Source organism: Rhinopithecus bieti, unplaced genomic scaffold (genome assembly GCF_001698545.2).
Source record: "Rhinopithecus bieti isolate Rb0 unplaced genomic scaffold, ASM169854v2 scaffold_19459, whole genome shotgun sequence".
Lineage (NCBI taxonomy): Eukaryota > Metazoa > Chordata > Mammalia > Primates > Cercopithecidae > Rhinopithecus > Rhinopithecus bieti.
This window is the reverse complement of record NW_016809864.1, coordinates 2945172-2964651: the sequence shown is the minus strand read 5'-3', so window position 1 is coordinate 2964651 and position 19480 is coordinate 2945172. Positions and strand designations below refer to the sequence as shown.

Sequence of the window (19480 nt, the reverse complement as noted above, 5' to 3'; positions counted from 1 at the left end):
AAAAAAAAAAAAAAAAAAAAAAAAAAAAAAAACTGTCATAACAATTCATCCTCAGAACATCTCGAGCCTTGCTTGGAGTGGGATGTTGCTTTTGCTCTTCCTCGTCAGGGTTAAGTAACCATAGGGAGGGACATTTAGGGAGAGCCCCTCTCCAGAGGACACAGGATACAGGGGTGTCCTAGATTTCTGCTGCTATGAACCCTTGTCCTTGAAGGGAGGCAGTGGGATCCTCTTCAGGGATGAGGGCGAGCTGAGGTCTCATGATCCAAGGAAGCTTGCTTTCCTTTTTTTTTTTTTTTTTTTTGAGGTAGGGTCTTGCTCTGTCACACAGGCTGTAGTGCAGTGGCGTGATTATGGTTCACTGCAGCCTCAACTTCCCAGGGCTCAGGTAATTCTCCTAACCCAGCCTCACAAGTAGCTAAGACTACAGGCACGTGCCACCGCACCCAGCTATGTATTTACTTATTAATTATTTTGCAGAGATGGAGTCTTACTATGTTGTCCAGGCTGGTCTTGAACTCCTGGGCTGAAGCAATCCTCCTGCCTTGGCCTCCTGAAGTGCTGGAATTACAGATGTGAGCCACTGCACCCTATCCCACAGAGGCTTTTGAGGTCCAGATAAACACCCATCCCCTGGTTCCGGTCCTGGTTCACCTGAGTTGGGTTGTCTACGCGTGGTAGAGGCTTGGAAGACCAACATGTCACGCCCATCCAGAGAGCAGCTGCTCAGTGGCCAGACATGAGGCACATGCAGCCATTACTGAGACGCAGGTCAGAGCCTAGGGCCCAGTTGGTGTCTTCACAGCCAGCCTTTTTCAGGGAAATCTCGTAGATGGCGGTGGGATAATGAGGCCTTTTCACCAGGAGAGAGGGAGAAGAGCCAACAACACATGTGATCGTTAATTAGTTCATTCGTTCACTGAATTACTCACTCACTTAACTATCTATTGTGTGCCGGCAATGGTGAATAAAATCAATGTGGTCCCCTTCCTCTCCAGCCCTCTGGGTGATGCTGGGGTATGCTCAAGTGTGCAGCCCGCTGAGGAACTGAGCTGGGTGGGTTTTTACTGTCACTCCGGGGAGACCAGGAGCTTGAGCAAGCACACTGCCCGGGCTGAAGGCACAGAGAGCTGCTGCCACCCAGACGGCACCCCCCTGCTGGAGTTGGAGGAGGGTGGTGGAGGGACGCAGGGTTGTCAGCCTCTGGTGACGGGGTTTCACCACACTCAGTGCCTCTGTTACCTACGGTAATGATGCAGATGTTCCCGAGGCAGAAGGTGGCCTCCCTGAGCTGCAGGTCACACTCATGTCCTGGGGTGACAGTTTGGTAGGTCACTGCAGGGGTACTCTCAAATTCCAGAGCCCGTGCAAACAGGACTCACCTTGCTGTTACCCAGAACTCCTGGTTCCATAAAGAGCAAGAACACGGAGTGACACTGTTCCTTAGGAGAAAGTGAGGGCAGGGAATGGAGCACGCAGACTTGGCGGGCAGGCGGCTCATGGAGAAGTAAGGATGTCTGTGACTTAACAACATGGAATTAGAAGAAACCAGTTTTCTTCCTAGAAAAGGCATGTCTTGGCTGAGTTGCTCATCTCTCTGTGCCCATGATACCTCGGGGAGCATGTTAGGTGTCCCGGGCAGGCAGGGGTGAGGCTGGGGTACAGGAACCCTCTGAACCCTGCAGAGATCCCCTCCCTCCCTGCCTCCCTCCCCCTTTCTCCCCTGCAACACGCGGTGCTCGCACTTAAGTCTGCCTTGCAGTGCTGTGTAGCTTTGGGCACGTTTCACCACCTCTCTGGGCCTCAGGTTCCTGCCAGCATTGCTGTAAGTATTGTAAGTGCTTTGAAGGGTAATACATGAAGGGCTTAGCCCAGGACCCTGGCACACGGTGCTCAGTCAATAAAAATAACCATGATTAGCAACACAGTGTGTCCTGAAGTGAGTCTATGGATCTCTGCCTGCCATGGTGGAACGAGTCTCCACAGCAAGGGGATGGGAGTGACCATCTATTGAGCACTTACTGTATGCTCAATGCTTCATCCCCTCATTTGTTCCTCCTGACAACCCCATGAGGTGAGTAATTCTGACAAACGGAGGACTCGGAGGAGCGGGTACCTGTTCCAGCCATTCTCTATGTCGTTCCTGAGTCTTTGAACTGCTTTTTAGGTTTTTTTGGTTTCTAGGTAATTTGCCTTCTCCAAATCTGTTTCCCTGTTGGGGAAAATGGGGGTGGAGAATCCCTGCCTTATGGGACTGAGGATTTTAAATAAGACAAGGTGGCCAGAGGCTCACTGGTGCCTTCACTGTCTGAGACATTTCTGGCTCCTGGGTCATGCCCCAGGCATCTTGCCATGGACAAGGACCAGGGTCAGAACAGAGAAAGTGGAAGAATGAGCTAGGGGAAGAGTGGGAGGCATTGAACAACACCTGTGTTCGCAGATGTGAGGAGACTCTTCAGAAATGCTCGCTTGGGGGACAAGCAGTGCTCTCAGCACTCTACACATCTTACTGATTTTTAAAACAATGAGCAACAGGAAGGTCATTTTCCTGATTGAAGACACTGAGGCCCAGAGAGGTTGATAGAGAAGGCTCAACTCCCATAGCCAGGTGGGGCAGAGCTGGGCCTGGACCTTGGTGGGAAACCCCCCACCTCATGCCCTTGACTCTCATTCTGACAATCAGTGACTTTTTTTTTTTTTTTTTCTTTGTTTGAGACAGTCTCACTCTTGCCCAGGCTGGAGTACAACAGCATTCTTTTGGCTCACTGCAACCTCCGCCCCCTGGGTTTAAGCAATTCTCCTGCCTCAGCCTCCTAAGTAGCTAGGATTACAAGTGTGCAACACCATGCCTGGCTAACTTTTGTATTTTGAGTAGACACAGGGTTTCACCATGTTGGCCAGGCTGGTCTCCAACTCCTGACCTCAGGTGATCTGCCTGCCTTCCAAAGCGCTGGGATTACAGGCGTGAGCTACCACGTCCGGCCAGTCAGCGCCTTTTCATGCGTGGGCTTGCAAGGGGTTCTGTTCTTTCATCTGATTTTTCTGGTCTGAAGATCGTGTTTGAGGGGGTGACCCTGGGAAATGGTGAAGCACTGACTGTGTCATCAGAGGGAAACCCCCTTTACAGAGGAACCCTCCCATCTCCCCCCACGGATTGCCAGCATAGCTCAGAAGTCACGTGGCCCAGCCCTGCTTTGGGTGGTGACTCCCATCTATTCTTTGTGATAAAAAAGTTAACCTCTGCCCATGAGCCACTGAACAGCCCTGTGACAAATGTTACCCTTGTCTGACTTAAAATCTTCAGCAAACTTGGTTGGCCATCTCAACTGGTGTCGAAGCCAGTTGATGGCACAGGATAGGAAAACAATCCCACATTGGCAGACTCTCTACTCTTATATCATCATCATCCTCCTAGCTGACCTTTTACTCAGTGGGCAGGGCTAAGATTTTTGAATGGAAAAGCTTCGGTTTGAATTGGCAGTCATGCTGCGTCGAAGCTGCGGGCACTCGGGTAAGCTTCTTGCCTCTCTGGGCTTCAATAATCTCATCTGTGAAATCGGGCTGATGACTAAGGATTTTATTGTGGTAAAATACATGGAACATAAACTGTCTAATCTTAACTATTTGTCAGTGTGCTGTTCTGTGGTATTCGGTACATTCACATGGTTATGCGCCTGACAGTGTCATCCATCTCCAGATTCCTTTCATCTTCCCAGACGGAAACTCCGCACCCATTAAACATGAACTTCTCATCTTCCCTTCCTCCAACCCCTGGTCACTGGCACTCTACCTTCTATCCCTATGAATTTGACTCTTCTAGGAAACACCATAAGCGCATTCATAAAGAAACGCCCATTCTTACTGGTTTATTTTAGTCGGCATAATATCCTGGCTATTAGTCCATTCTCATGTTGCTATAAAGAATTGCCTGAGGCCGGGCACAGTGGCTCACGCCTGTAATCTCAGCACTTTGGGAGGTCAAGCTGGGTGGATCACCTCAGGTCAGGAGTTTGACAGCAGTCTGACCAACATGGTGAAACCCTGTCTCTGCTAAATACAAAAATTAGCGGGCATGGTAGTGTGTGCCTGTAATCTTAGCTATTGAGGAGGCTGAGGCAGGAGAATCGCTTTAACCCAGAATGTGGAGGTTGTAGTGAGCTGAGATTGCAGCACTGCACTCCAGCCTGGGTGACAGAGTGTCTTTAAAAAAAAAAAAAAAAACTACCTGAGCCTGGGTAATTTATAGAAAGATTTAATTGACCACAGTTCTAGTAGGCTGTACAGGAAGTATGGCTGGAAGGTCTCGGGAAACTTACAATCATGGCAGAAGTCGAAGGGGAAGCAGGCACATCTCATCATGGTGGAGTACGAGAGATAGTGAAGCGGGAGGTGCTACACACTTTTGAATGACCAGATCTCATGAGAACTCTCTTGCTATCAAGAGAACAGCGAAGGGGAAATCTGCCCCCATGATGCAATCACCTCCCACCAGGTCCCTCCCCCAACACTGGGGATTACAATTCAACCTGAGATGTGGGTGGGGACGGAGCCAAACCATATGAGTCCTCAAGGTTTATCCATGTGTCAGCACTCCCTTCGTTTTTAAGGGAGCACTGAGCACTCTTCCCTTGTGTGGAAAAGTGCCAGTGTTTTTGACTCATCAGGATGATTTTCAGGTTGAGAGGCCATGTCCTGTTTTTGCTGCAGGAAATGTAACCTAAATCCTTTAGGATAACATCAAGCTGAATTCTTTTTTTATCCAACTTTTAGGTTCAGAGGTGCATTTTTGTTACCTGGGTAAAATTCGGTGTCATGGGGTATGGTGTAGGGATTATTTTGTCACCCAGGTAATAAGCCCTAGTACCTGATGGGTAGTTTTTCAAGCTCCAAGGAGGCTCTAGTGTCTGTTGTTTCCTTCGTGTCCATGTGTACTTGATGTTGAGCTTTCCCTTGTGAGAACATGTGGGGTGTGGTTTTCTGTTCCTGCATGAATTCTCTTAGGATAATGGCTTCCAGTTGCATTCGTGAAGCTGCCCAGGAAGTGATTTTGTTCTTTTTTATGGCTGCATAGTATTCCATTATAGCGCATTTTCTTTATCAGATCCACCATTGGTGGGAACCTAGCTTGATTCCTTGTCTTTGCTACTGTAAATTCTTGAGGTGCTCTCAGCATCATCACAGACAACACGTGTCACCCAGCAGTGCACTTTATTCTCGGTATTTGAAACAGATTTCCTAATTGCCCCTCCCCAGGCCTATCTCATTGTTTCTAGATCCCAGGGCTCAGTGTAGGGCTGGCATGGAGAGATGGAACCCCTGGCTACCATAATGCTGGCCACACTGCCTCCCTCAGCTGACCACTGGTGGCCAGTTTCGAGGAGTTGCTGGATGCCCGTGTTAGCCCTGGGGTTGGCACTTAAAGGGTGATATCTGGAAGGAGCACTAGTTCCCTGTCTTTTCTGGCTTCCAGAGGCCGCCTGCATTCCCTGGCTGAAGGCCCTTCCACCATCTTCCAAGCCAGCAGGGTGACGTCTTCAAGTCTCTCTAATGCTATTCCTCGTCTCTCTCCTACCACCATCACGTCTTCTCTCCTGACTCTTCCAAGGACCCTTCTGATGCCACTGGGCCTACCTGGATGATCGGGATGATCTCCCCATCTCCAGATCCTCCCGTTAATCCCATCTGCAAAGGCCCCTGCACCACGTGTATTGCTTCCTGGAGCTGATGTCATGAGCGACCATAAGATGGTGGCCCAAAACAAACGTATTCTTTCAGTTCTGGAGGCCAGAGGTCTGAATTCAAGGTGTCGGTAGTGCTGGCTCCTTCTGGGGGCTCTGAGAGTGGGCGCCCCGTGCCCCTCTCCTGGCCTCTGGTGGTTGCCAGCATTCCTGGACGCTTCTTTGGTTGTAGCTGCTGCACCGCAGTCCCTGCCTGTTTTCACACGCTGTCTTCCCTCTGCGTCTAGATTGCCCCTTCCGGCAGGGGCACCAGTCACTGGATTACTAGTACCCACTCGAATGCAGTGTGACCTCGTTTTGATGACATTTGCAAAGACCCTGTTTCCAAATAAGGCCACATTCAGGTTCTAGGCAGGCATGAGTTATGGGGGATACTCTTCAACCCACTGCCCCTTGTAAGGTCATACATTCACAGGTTCCGGGCATTTGGGTGTGGATGTCTGGGGCCATTGTTCAGTCTGTCACAGATGGCATCTCACAGATGTATGGGGACTCTAGGAAAAACAGTCCACGTGGAGAATCCAGGCCTTGTCGGCATATGTCATCAAGGGTTACAGAGGTCCAGCTTGATGCACAGTGATGCATTCATTACTCATCACATGAACATCATAAAGAATCCTCAGAATATTCAGCTACAAATGTGGGGCATTTATTATCGGGGCAGGCCTTGAGGCCACTCTCAGGACGAGTTTCTATGACAGCCCCCCACATCCCTGCCCCTTCACAGCAGATCTTAGGGTTTTGTTTTGAGACTGGGGCTTGCTTTGTTGCTCAGGCTGGAGTGCAGTGGCATGATCACGGTTTACGGCAGCCTCTGCCTTGTGGGCTCGAGCGATCCTCCCCCTCAGCCTCCTGAGTTGCTGGGACACAGGCATGTGCCAAATCACCCGGCTAGTTTGTATATGTGTGTACATACATGTTTTTTGTTGTTTTTTTTCTTTTTTTTCTTTCTTTTTTTTTTTTTTTTAAATAGATGGAGTCTTACTATGTTGCCTAGGCTGGTCTCTAACTCCTGAGCTCAAGTGATCCAACCCGCCTTGGCCTCCAAAAGTGCTGGGATTGCAGGTGTGCGCCACTGCACCCAGCCAATACTTCTTGTTTTGTTTTGAGACAGTCTTGCTCTGTTGCCCAGGCTGGAGTGCAGTGGTATAATCTCTGCTCACTGCAAGCTCCGTCTCCGCCTCCCGGGTTTACGCCATTCTCCTGCTTCAGCCTCCTGAGTAGCTGGGACTACAGGTGCCCACTACCATGCCCGGCTGATTTTTTCTATTTTTAGCAGAGACGGGGTTTCATCATGTTAGCCAAGATGGTCTCGATCTCCTGACTTCGTGATCTGCCTGTCTTGGCCTCCCAAAGTGTTGGGAGTACAGGCGTGAGCCACTGTGCTCAGCCCTGGACAATGCTTCTTAAAGCAATGCTTCCTAAAGCATTGTCTGCCATGGGTCAGCTCACCAGAAGCAGAGCAGGGCCGGGCCAGGCAGGCATCCTCCAGAGGGTTGTAATCAAGTGAGTGACCCAAACCAATGTTAAAGGTCACAGTGGGTGCTGCGTGGAGAGGAGCCTGAATGGCAGTGTGATGGCACGGGGGGGTGACTGGGTAGGGCAGTGCGGCACTCACATCGTGACAGGCAATGGCAGCTCTGACAATGGTGGTGGTGAGGGGTGGAGGGTGCTGGAAGCTGTCAGATCCACATCTGTTTCAGGGGTAGATCCGAGGGCAATAGTGCACCTTACCTGTCTTGCTCACTGCTGTATGCCTGGCAACTGGTATACACTAGGTGCCTGTTTCTTATGGGAGTGAATAAGTAAGAACCTGGTCAATTAGATGGGAGTTAGGGGACAGGAAGAGGCAAGGACTGGTGGCCTCTACAGCTGCTAAGATGGAGCACTTACTTCCTCAACTGGGGAAAGTCACGGGTGGGAGCAGTTTTAGGGCAGAAAACAAAGAGAGGCCTTTTAGTTTGGTTTGAGATGCTTGTGAAGTGATGCAGATGGAGTGTTGGTTAGACAGTCTGACGTGAGGCTGACATAGCTTTGGGAGATGATGGTCCACAGAGCTCTGCTGCCCAATCCAGGAGACACCAGTTATACAGGACACAGAGCACTTGAGATGCAGCTCATCCAAGCTGAGCTGTGCAGTGCATAAAATAACACCATTTTGGTAGACTTAGTACCCCAAATGCAAAATACATCAACATGTTTCAAAAGATGGCATGCTGAAATGACAGTGTCTTGGATGTAGCGGGTTAAATGAAATATACTATTATAATTTTCACCTGCATTTTAAAAGTATTTTTAATGGGTTACTAGAATTTTTTTGTTTTTGTGAAACAGGATCTCTGTCACCCAGGCCAGAATGCAGTGCTATGATCACTGCTCACTGCAGATTTCAACTACTGGGCTCAGGGGATCTACCTGCCCTGGCCTCCTGAGTAGCTGGGAAGACAGGCACACACTACCATGTGTAGCTAATTTAAAAAAAAAAAAAAAAACTTTGTAGAGACAGGGTTTGGCTATGCTGTCCAGGCTGGTCTTGAATACCTGGCCTCAAGCTGTTTTCCTGTTTCAGCCTCCCAAAGTGCTGGGGTTACAGGCCTGAGCCACTGTACCCGGCTGAAAATTTTAAATGGCATACATGGCGTTTCTGCTGGACAGCGCTGGTGGTGGTGGCATTGGGGGGTCACTTAGGATGGTGCAGGGCAGGAGCAGCAGCCTGAAGACGATGCCCTGAGATCCCTCTGCACTCCCCTACGTGCGGCCTCCTGATTTAATGCCCACTGCAACACAGCTGTGGAGTGCCTGGCATGGTACCCATGTCACTCACCCCCCAGACAAAAATGGTTACATGTCGCCTCCATTGGTGACAGCCCACAGCAGCCTTGGCCCAGCTGGGCTTCGAAGGTCACCTGTAACAATGACCTGCATGCGGCCCTGGTGGGAGCTTGCCCTACACCTGGATTCTCATCCCAGAAGCCTTTCTTTTCTGAGTTACCATAACTGGGTTAAAAATCTTGACTACCTTGTTATAGGGTCTGAGTATTTGAGCCAGTGTGAATTACTTGGGAGGTGTGGGGGCAGCGTACAATTTCTTCTTATTCTCTAGATCTCAGCTTTAAAAGTCACTTTAGCCAGGCAGGTGCGGTGGGCTCACACTTGTAATCCCAGTATTTTGGGAGGCTGAGGTGGGCGGACTACCTGAGGTCAGGGGTGCGAGACAAGCCTGACCAATATGGAGAAACCCCATCTCTACTAAAAATACAAAAAAAATTAGCCAGGTGTGGGGGTGCATGCCTGTAATCCCAGCTACTCGGGAGGCTGGAGCAGGAGAACTGCTTGAAACCCGCGAGGTGGAGGTTGCGGTGAGCCAAGACCGTGCCATTGCACTTCAGCCTAGGCAACAAGAGTAAAACTCTCAAAAAACAAAAGCCACTTTAGCCAAGAGGACCCCTTGGCCTTAGCCCCATGACTCTCCACTGGCTCCCCCTTCCCCCCAGGGGACCTCTGGCCATGTCTGGACATCTGTCTAACTAAAGGGGTGTCCCTGGTCCCTGGCATCTAGCAGGTGGAGGCATCCTACTATGCATGGGACAGTCCCACACAACAGAATCATTCCGTCCCCAATGTCAGCAGTGCCTAGGATCTCTGATCCCTGTCACTCTTCTGCAATATTTACTGTGGTCTGAAATTATCCAGATGGTTGACTTCTTTAACAAAATGTCTTTGATCTGCCTGCTTCGTGTCCACTGTGACTCCCACAGTGCACCTTACCTGTCTTACTGCTGTATGCCCAGCACCTGGTATATAGTAGGTGCCTAATGGTCTGTTTCTTACAGGAGCGAACACATACGTACCTGTAATGAGGTTTTTTTTTTTTTCCTATATGAAATTTTAATTCTACATTGCCAGTTTATCCCGATCTGCCTAATATAATTAACTCAAAATGAGATTTTGTTCCATTTCAATTCAGTTGATCACACATGTATTAAAAGTTCACCTCAATCTCTGGTTGTTGAAAAAGAATTGAGACAGAGACCGTCCACTGAAGTATCTAATTTATAAAATGTCACCATTTTTATTTTGTCATTGTAAAGAGGTTTATCTCAACCAGGCTGTAACAAAATTTCCACATCTTATTCCAAAAGAAAATTTTAATACAAGAGATCTTAAAAAATTAAACACATTTGTTTAAAAATCCTATTATGTAAACCTTAACATAAGAGGGTACTTAAGGTAATACTACAGGTTTCAGGGCGTTTCTGTAGACTTCTAGACCTTATGTAGACACAGACTATCATAGACTCCAGATACAGTCCTCTTACCACTAAGACGGCTCACTGGGACCCGATCATGGGCACCCCCCAGTGGGGTTACCATCGCTCCTACACTCAAAAGACTCGCTTCTCTAAGAAGTCGGTGTCAGATGAGTAAGTGTTCTACCTGACGGCTAAGCCAGGGATGAAGAGAGGCCGACATTATTCGGATGAAGCCTGGATAATAAAAACTCTAATTAGCTCTACCCCCATTCCCTTCACTCCGGGAAATTTATGGTCTCTGGGGTCACTTACTGAGCGTTTAGTTGCTCTGGGTGCAAATGTACGATCCACCATTGTGTGTGCTTCTGTCCTCAGTCCCGATTTTTGCAAGGACATCCTCTGTCTTTCCTACACTGACCATGAATGAGTGGTGGTTCCCTTTCATGGAGACCAGCGGCAGAGAGCAGGTTTGAGGGGAAGCGGGGGGCCTGGGTGAGTGGTTTTCTGGTTAGGATGGGAAAACATGTATGCACCAGTAAGAACTAAATCCCTGGGCCTTAAACCACCAGTGAATCTAGAATCTTCTGCCAGCAGGGCTGCTCGCTCAACCATCTTTTGAGGAAGCCAGATTTCTTTCTCGCTTGTCTAGAGAAACTAGCTATAAGGAAGGATATGCAACTTTGTTGCTGAGATTTAGAAACAAGCGTGTGCTCCATTACAGAATTAAGTTACCCAAATCCGGCCCATAAGATGGCAATGGCTCATGGCTAGAGTGAGGAATACCAGAGACGACTGATCCAGGTGCATTTCAACAGCCCTGGGAAGATAAGCTACGGGATCTGGTCTGCCCCGAGCCGGGAGACCCTGGATGCTACACCCTCATTTCTACTGACCCAGGAGCTGAAGCTTGATTTTAGAAACATAATCAACATTGTGTATTACAAAAAATGAACTTTTTTGGCACAGAAATGAGATAAAATATACAGTGCTACAACTGTGCAAAATCACAGAAGCCAGTCTGAAAACAGCAAATATTGAACAGTAGCTTTAATGAATTAATGCACAATATTTTGATGTTACCATTGGCCTTGCTAATAGCAGATGCCTGTCTTCCAGAAATGCCCCATGTCTGCCGTGATTCTGAGCGAAACAGCAAGACAAAGTCGAGACAATCACTGCCTTAGGGGTTGAAACCCAGGCACGAGGCTGCCCTTTGTGGGATTTCCAGAAGACTTCTAGACCTTATGTACACACAGACTATCACAGACTGTAGATACGCGGCCCTCTTACCGCTAAGATGGCTCCCTGGGACCTGCTCATGGGCACCCCCCAGTGGGGTTACCATTGGAGGCCAACTGGCCTCCTAGCCAGTGTGATGTACGGGGGGAAGGAGGAGTGAGGTGGGGTCTTGCTCAGGTCCCAGGAGCTGAAAACCCAGCCTGCCCTTTGCCATCAGTTCTGTGCCAAGTTCAGAAGATGCTTCTGGAGTGCAGGGCCTCCCCAGCATGGGCGCTGCAGCTCACATAGGAGCTTGGCGGAGGAACGAAGTATGGATTTTGGGGGTGGCCGGAGAGGGAGGGGAACAGAGAACACAGCTGGGTCTCCCTGTGAGGGGCCAGATGGAGTCGCAGCCCCACGGGGGCTTGAGCAGGTGGGGCGGGAAGGCCGAGGCCTAGAACCCCATGACTTGGTCCTCGGGGTGGATAAATCATCCCATGCAGAACGAAGAGAGGCAGCCACAGCTCACCTGGGCCACAAAGCCCTGGCTCAGGCTGTTAGGATAAGCCGACTCCAGAAGGCAGAGCTGCCGCGCATCAAGGAGGCAGGCTGGTGGGCTTCCCTCCTGTTTCCAACCCTGGGTTGTGATCACTGGTCCCAGTGCCTGTTGGATCAGTTACAGCCGTGCTATCAATCCGCCTGGTGTAAATGACTTTTGGGCGCCCCTGGTTTTAAAGCACGCGATGTTCTAAAGAATTAAATAGTGCGAGAAGAGAGTCGACGCGGTGAGAAGAATTATTAGTTATCAAAGAATTCACCTTAATAAGTTCCAAGGTATAAAGCAAGGCCAAGGGCTGTGATGGACCCAGTCCACATCCCTCCTCTTCCTCGATCTTGCAAGATGGCACCCTCGCTTACTTCACTGGATGATCCCTTTTGCAGCCAGCAGGTCCCTAGATGAAACTGGTGACTGGATGTGAGGATGGGTGCCACCACGGCCTGTAAGAACTTCTGTGAAAGTGTCTTCCTCCACCAGGGCCTGCCGGTACAGAGATGCTGGTGGCTTTAAACCCCAGCTCCACACTCTACAATGGCTTGCCAGCAACGTGAGTGGAGTATACTGCTAAGTGCAAATCAAGCTAGAATTTCAGACTGATTCCAGGAAGAGTGGTGAAGAAAGTTCTGTCTCAGGTCAGGAGTGCAGGGCTGCGCTAGGTTTCTAGTAGCCTTTATAAACTCCCCTCCTGGAAGCGTTTGTTGTCTTTCAAGGAGAGACACCTCTGCCCAGCCCTATGTTTCCTGAGTCTTCTTTAATCTGTGGGAGAAGAAATGAGATGATGCAAAAGATGGAACCCGGTGATGTTCTGTTTGAGTCAGAGCAGGCCATGGAGAGAAGGATTCGGCGTGAATTCTTCCTCCCAGCAGAGGTGGTCCCAGAAATCCAAGGCCCTTGACAGACAGGCAGGCCCCTGGTTCCCCTCTGAATGGGCGAGGGGGCTTCCTTTCTGAGATGCTGACTTTGGAAACCCCCGAGTAATCATCTTGTGTGAAGGAGACAGACGTGAGGTGCAAAGGATCCTATCCGCAGGGGTATCTTTGCCACTGATGGGCCATGAGCTGAGCCAGCCCTTGGAATTGAATCCACGCTGAGAAGCAGGTGACGACACATTTAAAGGGCATGGATTTTGGGCACCAGGTTCCAGCCACAATCCTGCTAGGCCTGGGTGTTGCCACCCCGTTTCTCCAGGAACTGGGAACCCTGCCAGTTGTCTCTGTTGCCTGAAGTTCATCCCACCACATTAGAGAGCAGGACAGGGGTCTTTTGGGCAGCAAGGTGAACCCAATCATTGCAGAACATTCTATGGGATTTCAAAGAGAAGGCTTCGGGGAGCTGCTGCCATGTGCCAGTCACTAGCATTTCTGAGTGAAAATGAGGGGAGATGATCTGGATCTGAGCGATGACTCGAGGGTCAGTGCATGATCATGGGAGAGGGAGCAGGAGCAGGCAGCTGGGATGGTCCCCATGTAGCTACTGGGAACATGCTCTCCACATTTGGGAGAGGAGGTCAGGGTTTCTGTGAATAAGGAAGCTTTATCAAAAGCGGAAGGCAGAGTTTCTCCCACCCATTCAATATCAGCTAAAAGCATGCTTGTTTCTCACGGGTTAGTATCTGTCAGCTCTGTGAGACTGACTCTGCGTGGTTTCTTGACATCATGTGCAGAATGTCCAAGGTGCTTCCTGGTGGGGTATCTGGAGAAGAGGGCAAGACCTGATTCACATCCTGTGTTTCGGGGGTAGCTGTCAGAAAAGGTGCGGGTCATAAGCCTGGGCCCAGGGGCATGTTGGAAATGGGAGGTTCCTTTCTGTATCTAGCAGAGAACAGGGAGATGACCTCCAGGGCAAGTTCCCTGGCTTAGGGAGGCCTTCCTGAGACCATCTCTGAGCTGGCAGCAAACGTACTTCAAAACGAGAGATGTGGCATAAACCCAATGTGAGGGGCCATGACAGACGGCAGCTTGAGCCAGATGGCAGCTTGAGCTTTTAGACAGTCCCTGCCTCAGTCTGTGAGGACACTCAGAGTTGCCAGCCACGTGGGCTGATGTGCACTGTGGCCCTGGAATTTCCAATAAAGCGTGTATTGGCCAGGCGCAGTGGCTGACACCTGTAATGCCAGCACTTTGGGAGGTCGAGGCGGATCACGAGGTCAGGAGATCAAGACCATCCTGGCGAACATGATGAAACCCCGTGTCTACTAAAAATACAAAAAAATTAGCCAGGCGTGGTGGTGGGCGCCTGTAGTCCCAGCTTCTCGGGAGGCTGAGCCAGGAGAATGGCGTGGACCCGGGAGGCGACGGAGCTTGCAGTGAGCAGATACTGGGCCGTTGCACTCCAGCCTCAGCAACAGAACGAGACTGCGTCTCAAAAAAAAACAAAAAAACCATATGTATCGCAGCAACGTTGGCAGGTGAGTGGGACAGAGACCAGGCTGCCTTTTAGGGATATCTCGGGTCCTCCAGACTCGCAAACTGACTGCAGGGTCCTTACCTCCATGCACACTCCGGCTCATTGAGTCTCACCAGGGCGTGGCTTACCTGGCCCAAAGTTCTCTAGGAAGTCATATAGGCCTCGGCTTCTTTGCGGGGGGCTGTGTGTGAGTGATCTCACCCTTAAACGCCATGAGCAATCTTCCTCCTGGCTACGAGGGGAACACACAGCATAAACCTTCCAGATGATTCTCCAGAGAGTTTCTCGAGCCAGGAAATGCTCTATGCTCACCTGGGTAGTACACATTTTAAGCCACTGAGTTGAAGCAGGTCCAGGACAAGCCCATGGCTTGCCGTCTAACTATCACCTTCCACCCCCTTCTGTCCTCAGGTTCCACTGCGTCTCTGCGTCAGCTTAAGGCGGAATGCACTAACTTTTTCTTGCATAGTGCATTTCATGACCTACCTGGTTATTTTACCCCAGAAATGCAAACTGCCTCAACGGTGCTGAGCATGTGAGAATAGCCCTCGTCCTGCGAGGGGCTCTGGTGTGAGCTCACTGGAGGAGGAGCCTCAGGGGCCGCCCTGTTGCTGGTCCCCATCCTCCTCTCCACCTGCCAAGGACCCCTGTACTCTGAGAGCCATCCTAGCATGGAAGGAAGTAGAGGACTCCATCTTAAGGGATGCAGAATTCTCTTCCCAAGGATAACGTTAGCTGGGCAGACGGGGGATAGAAAATGTCTTTAGTGGAGAGAAACATGATCTGTTCAGTGTCCATGCTGGGTCCAAGTACACAGATACGGAGCTGGGTTTGAAAACCATGGAACCTCCTACTAGTGGTTCCCTGAGCCAAGTGTCTCATGATGGTGAGGCCAAGGCCACTTTGGACAAGCTGGATGATGCCGGGTTATCAGGTTGCTGCTGATGACTGGGTCAGATGTCCAAGTCCCCCCTCCAAGCCTGGTGAGGGCCTTGGTGGCCTCAGGCTCCTGAGGGCACTGGTCCTTCCTGAAGCCAGCCGTGGGGAAGATAGGGGAAGTTCTCTGAACTCAAACACCACTAATGGCTCCTTGCCAAGGCCACAGGAATATCCCTCGGGAAAAGTGAGAGGTGACACGGCTGGGTGTCTAATGACCGTTGGTGGAGAATGCAGTAAAAGGAACCAGATCCCCTCCCCGCTGCCAATTCCAGGCATCCCTACGTTGGGCCAGGCAATAACTTTAAACAGCAAAAAGTCATTCTAGGCCCCGTGTGGAAAAGAGTGGAGAGGTTGGCTCTACAGGAACCTTCCTGGGTTAGGGGATAAGCTGTGCATCTCACCCAGGGGGCACCCTCCTGCCAGTCCTGAACTGCTGGGAGGTGAACGAACAGCCCCTGCAGCCCAGGGCAGACCCCAGGAGCAGAAGGACCGCGTGTTGCAGTCTGTCCAGCGAGGCACGGCCTTGCTCTCTGGGGTCAGGGACCATGTGGCTCCAAGACTGACCACTTTAATCAGGGTGTCGTGTAACTGGTGTGGATCGTGTGCTCTCAGGGTCACCGGGTGGGCGTGGTCGTCACGCCGAGGTGAGGGGCCAGCGGCAGTGGCTGGGGTGGAGGCAGCTGGCGCGACGCATAGGGCCCGTGGCTGGGGTTCCGTCGAGGTCAGAGGTCGCCGCTCTGGGGCTCCACATTGCGCGTCTCCCGGAGCTGACCTCGGGACAGTTTGGGGAAGCGGGAAGCCGCTTTGGCCCGGCTGTTCTTGTTCACAGGCTCTCCGGGTGGGGCGATGTCGCTGGAAGAGCAGAGAGAGAATCAGCTTAAGTCTGGGGGTTCGGACGCAAATGACCACGGGCCGGGAAGGGAGCCAGGTGTGTGGGCAGCAGGAGAGATGTGCTTGGGGACTGTGGGCCGGCTCACTGGAGCAGCCTCTGACTGGTAAGTGCCCCCTGGAGAAATGAGAAACCCGTATTGTCACATAAACTTTCTATGTTTTTAAAGCACTGCGAGGCTCCAACCAAGCTTGGCTGTGAGTCTGAGCCAGCTCATGGTACCAGTGTTCCGGCTGCATTTTAAGGTTATGAAAGAATGTTGTAGGCATATATTTCTTCCCCACGTTTTCTTTCATTTTCCAGCAAAGGTACAGTTCCAAGTCCAAGGTGACTTTGGAGAACACTGTAAAGTCATAAAAGATGTGTAGCAAAACACAGCAGAGGGACTTCCTGTGGAACTGATCCTGAGGAAATCATCAGGCCCTAGGCCCCGGTCTAGTTATAAGGTGGCTGGGCATGGTATTGTGTTTAACAACCAGGAACAGCAGAAGATACCACCAGGAGGGGGACACCGATCCTGGTTCTGAAGCAACACGAAGCAACACACAGCAGCACAGCATGTGTGAGTCCCAGGGCACACTTCTGAGGGGACAGAGTAGAGGCCAGGAGGCTGTACCCTGAGAGAGGAGGGGGCTCAGCAGGCAGTCCCATGTTGCAGTTGCATTTTTAAAAAACTATTTTCTTGGGACAGAGTCTCAACTCTTGCCTAGGTTAGAGTGCAATGGTGCAGTCATAGCTCGCTGCAGCCTCAATCTCCTGGGCTCAAGTGATCCTCCCACCTCAGCTGCCTGAGCAGCTGGGACTGTAGGCACTAGCCACCATGCCTGGCTAATTATTTAAGCTTTTTGTAGAGATGGGGTCTTGCTCTGTTGCTCAGGCTGGTCTCAAGTGATCCTCATGCTCAACCTCCCAAAGTGCTGGGATTACAGGTGTGAGCCACTGTGCCTGGCTAATCCTTAATCACACTTGAAGAGTCCCCTTTGTTAGCTAAGGGGACATGTAAAATCTGGGGCTGGGAATGTTCTGTCGATCACAGGCTATTGGAATAGGAAGTAAATATCAACAGGATGCAGCAGTTGATAAGAATGATCTCTAAGTGCTAAGATAACAGATGTTAGAAAACAGACATAAGAAAAATTGTCTCCAATAAATATCTCACTGGGACAAAATGCTTTAAAACAAGACAAAAACCTACTAGGACCAGTGTTCACTCTTGTATCCTGAGCACCTGTGTGCTGTCATAGCTTTCTGGATGTGAGCCCTCTGGATCCTACAAGGGTAGACAGGACCCTGTCCACAGCTAGCTCCGCCCTATTTGTGGCTCAGGGAGGAAGAGGGCCATCTAGCAAGTAAGTGTCCGATCAGGATCATCCACCCCCAGCTGTCTCCAAGCCCAGTTTCACACACCACATGAGTTAAGGGGAGACTTGGGTTCGTAAAGAAATCCGTTCCCCTAGAGGGTTGCCGCAGTGTTCCCTGAAATACCCCAATGTGTCTTCATGCATCTCAGGAGTGATTCTTTTTATGATGATCTGGTTTGCGTTGCACCGTTCCAGGGACACAACCACTGGGAGTGAAATACCTCTCATTTCAAGTTTGACACCCTGATAAGCTAAGAAAATGAAAGACCCCTTTTAATGATTGCCTTCTAAAAGTCAAGTTGTGCTTTTCCTTCTGTGCATGGATGAAAAAAACATTTGACCTTGAACAAAGCTGGAGATGCCCTCAATCATCTGTGAGCCCGTCCAGCCTGGTATGTGCCACCCATTCCTCCTCTAGGTGGGCGTCTGGCCGCAGGCCCAAAGCAAACATGCCCCTCTTACTTCAAAGGATGACCCGCCTTACCAGAAGCCTCTTTATCCCTGGAGCCTTCTGAGAGGATGGTTTGAAGATGCTGGAAGGAGGTCTTTGCTCACGGTGTAGGGGGACTGATTCTTAGAAAGATAAAGGCAGCCTTGGATGTAAATGTCTGTTTAAAGCGATGCCCTCACAATCCCCTCCTGTCACGCTATTCAGATCCAGGGTCTGACCAGCCACTCCTTAACCTGCAACCACCGCCATCGGTCAGCACAGCCAGGACGAACCTGGCCTGCAATGTCCAGAGCCTGGGGAGGAGCCCTGGAGGTAACGGGCTCTGAGAGTGGTTGGGAGAGGCCAGTGCCTTGCTGGTTGTGAGAGAAGAGGTACCAGTTGGTGGGGCGAGGATGCTTTTATAACAAACAGTACCTGCCATGCGCAGGGGTGGAGAGAGGGTGGGGCTCTGAGGCAGATGCCTCTGTTCAGTCCTGCTGTGGATGGTGCTGTCTGAGGCTTCGTTTCCTTGTCTGTCATTTGGGGACGACAACCGAGAGCACATCCAAGTGCTGTGGTAGGGATTCTAGGGCTGCCTGAAGCCACCAACTAGCTGTGTTTCTGTAGGCAAATGCCTGCTATCTGAGCCTTGGACAGAATAAAGGTAGGGTGGTTTTAAGCATCATGGGGATCCAGTGCCTGCAGTGACAATGAGTAGGCAGCATTGAACATTCAAACACATAGGGGCTGTGCCACCAGACACCAGGCTGGGCACAAAGGGGTGCAGAAGTGGCCTTGGGCTTGGAGAGCCACAGTCCCATTGAGGATGGGGAGGGCAGACCCTGGACAGATCACTGGTATAGAAGCATGGGGTGGCGGCGGGGGATGCCCCAATGAGAGGGAACCCAGGTGGTTCGGAGCAGGGCACAGAGGGCTTCCCGGAAGAGAGGTGTGTGGAGGGTGAGCAGGAGTGAGCTGAGGGTCACTGTCCAAAGGGCCCTGTAGCTGTGAAGATGAGTACAGGTGAAGTGGCGGGCCTGTGGGGGAGGGGTGGACTTGTAGCCGGGCAGACCCAGCCTAGCTGTTTCCTCGGCCTGGAACGCAGGGTTAGCTCAGGGCGTGTACTTGAGCAGTCACAAGGCTGTGTCTGTCTGATGTCCGAGCCTGGCACCTGGGGACTCCCAGTGAGTGTTGGCTGCTGTGGTTCACAGTGTGACAGTGGGCTCATGTGACATGCAGATGCTTCAGTCCTCCTGGCCCTGTGGAGCAGAGCCATGTCTTGGGACACAGGCGTGGTGGGTGGTGAGACGGGTGGACCCGGGTGGACTGGCAGCAGGGCTGCTGTGATGGTTCCTGAGAACCCAGGGTGAGGATGGGCAGACGAGGGTGCCAGACGATGGGCTTCATTCGGGACAAGTTGAGAGGATGATACCTGCAGAAATCTGCATGGAACAGGGGCTTCAGTGAGTGTGTGATGGACGGAAAACCCGGACTGCTGGGCACAGTGGGCTTGAGCGGAGAGTGCTGGCGGCTGCTGACATAAGAGGCTGAATCTCTTGCAACGGCCATCTTTGTAGGTCGACAATAGCCTAATACTGGTAATGCTGTCTGGCTGAATAGCACGATCTGAAGGTGTGGGGTGGGTGGGACTAGGAGTGTGTAAACTGGGGAAGGAGGCGGACTGATG

General features: G+C 51.0%; 1 protein-coding gene across 1 annotated transcript in view; it reads right to left on the bottom strand.

The window, feature by feature from the left end:
* Positions 1-14075: 14075 nt before the first annotated feature.
* Positions 14076-19480, bottom strand: part of SNX29 (sorting nexin 29) — a 604821-nt gene continuing 599416 nt past the window's right edge. The window contains exon 22 of the mRNA XM_017890705.1: positions 14076-15965. Within this exon, the coding sequence (XP_017746194.1) occupies positions 15836-15965 (130 nt within the window). The 3' untranslated portion in view covers positions 14076-15835. The remainder of the gene's footprint in view (positions 15966-19480) is intronic.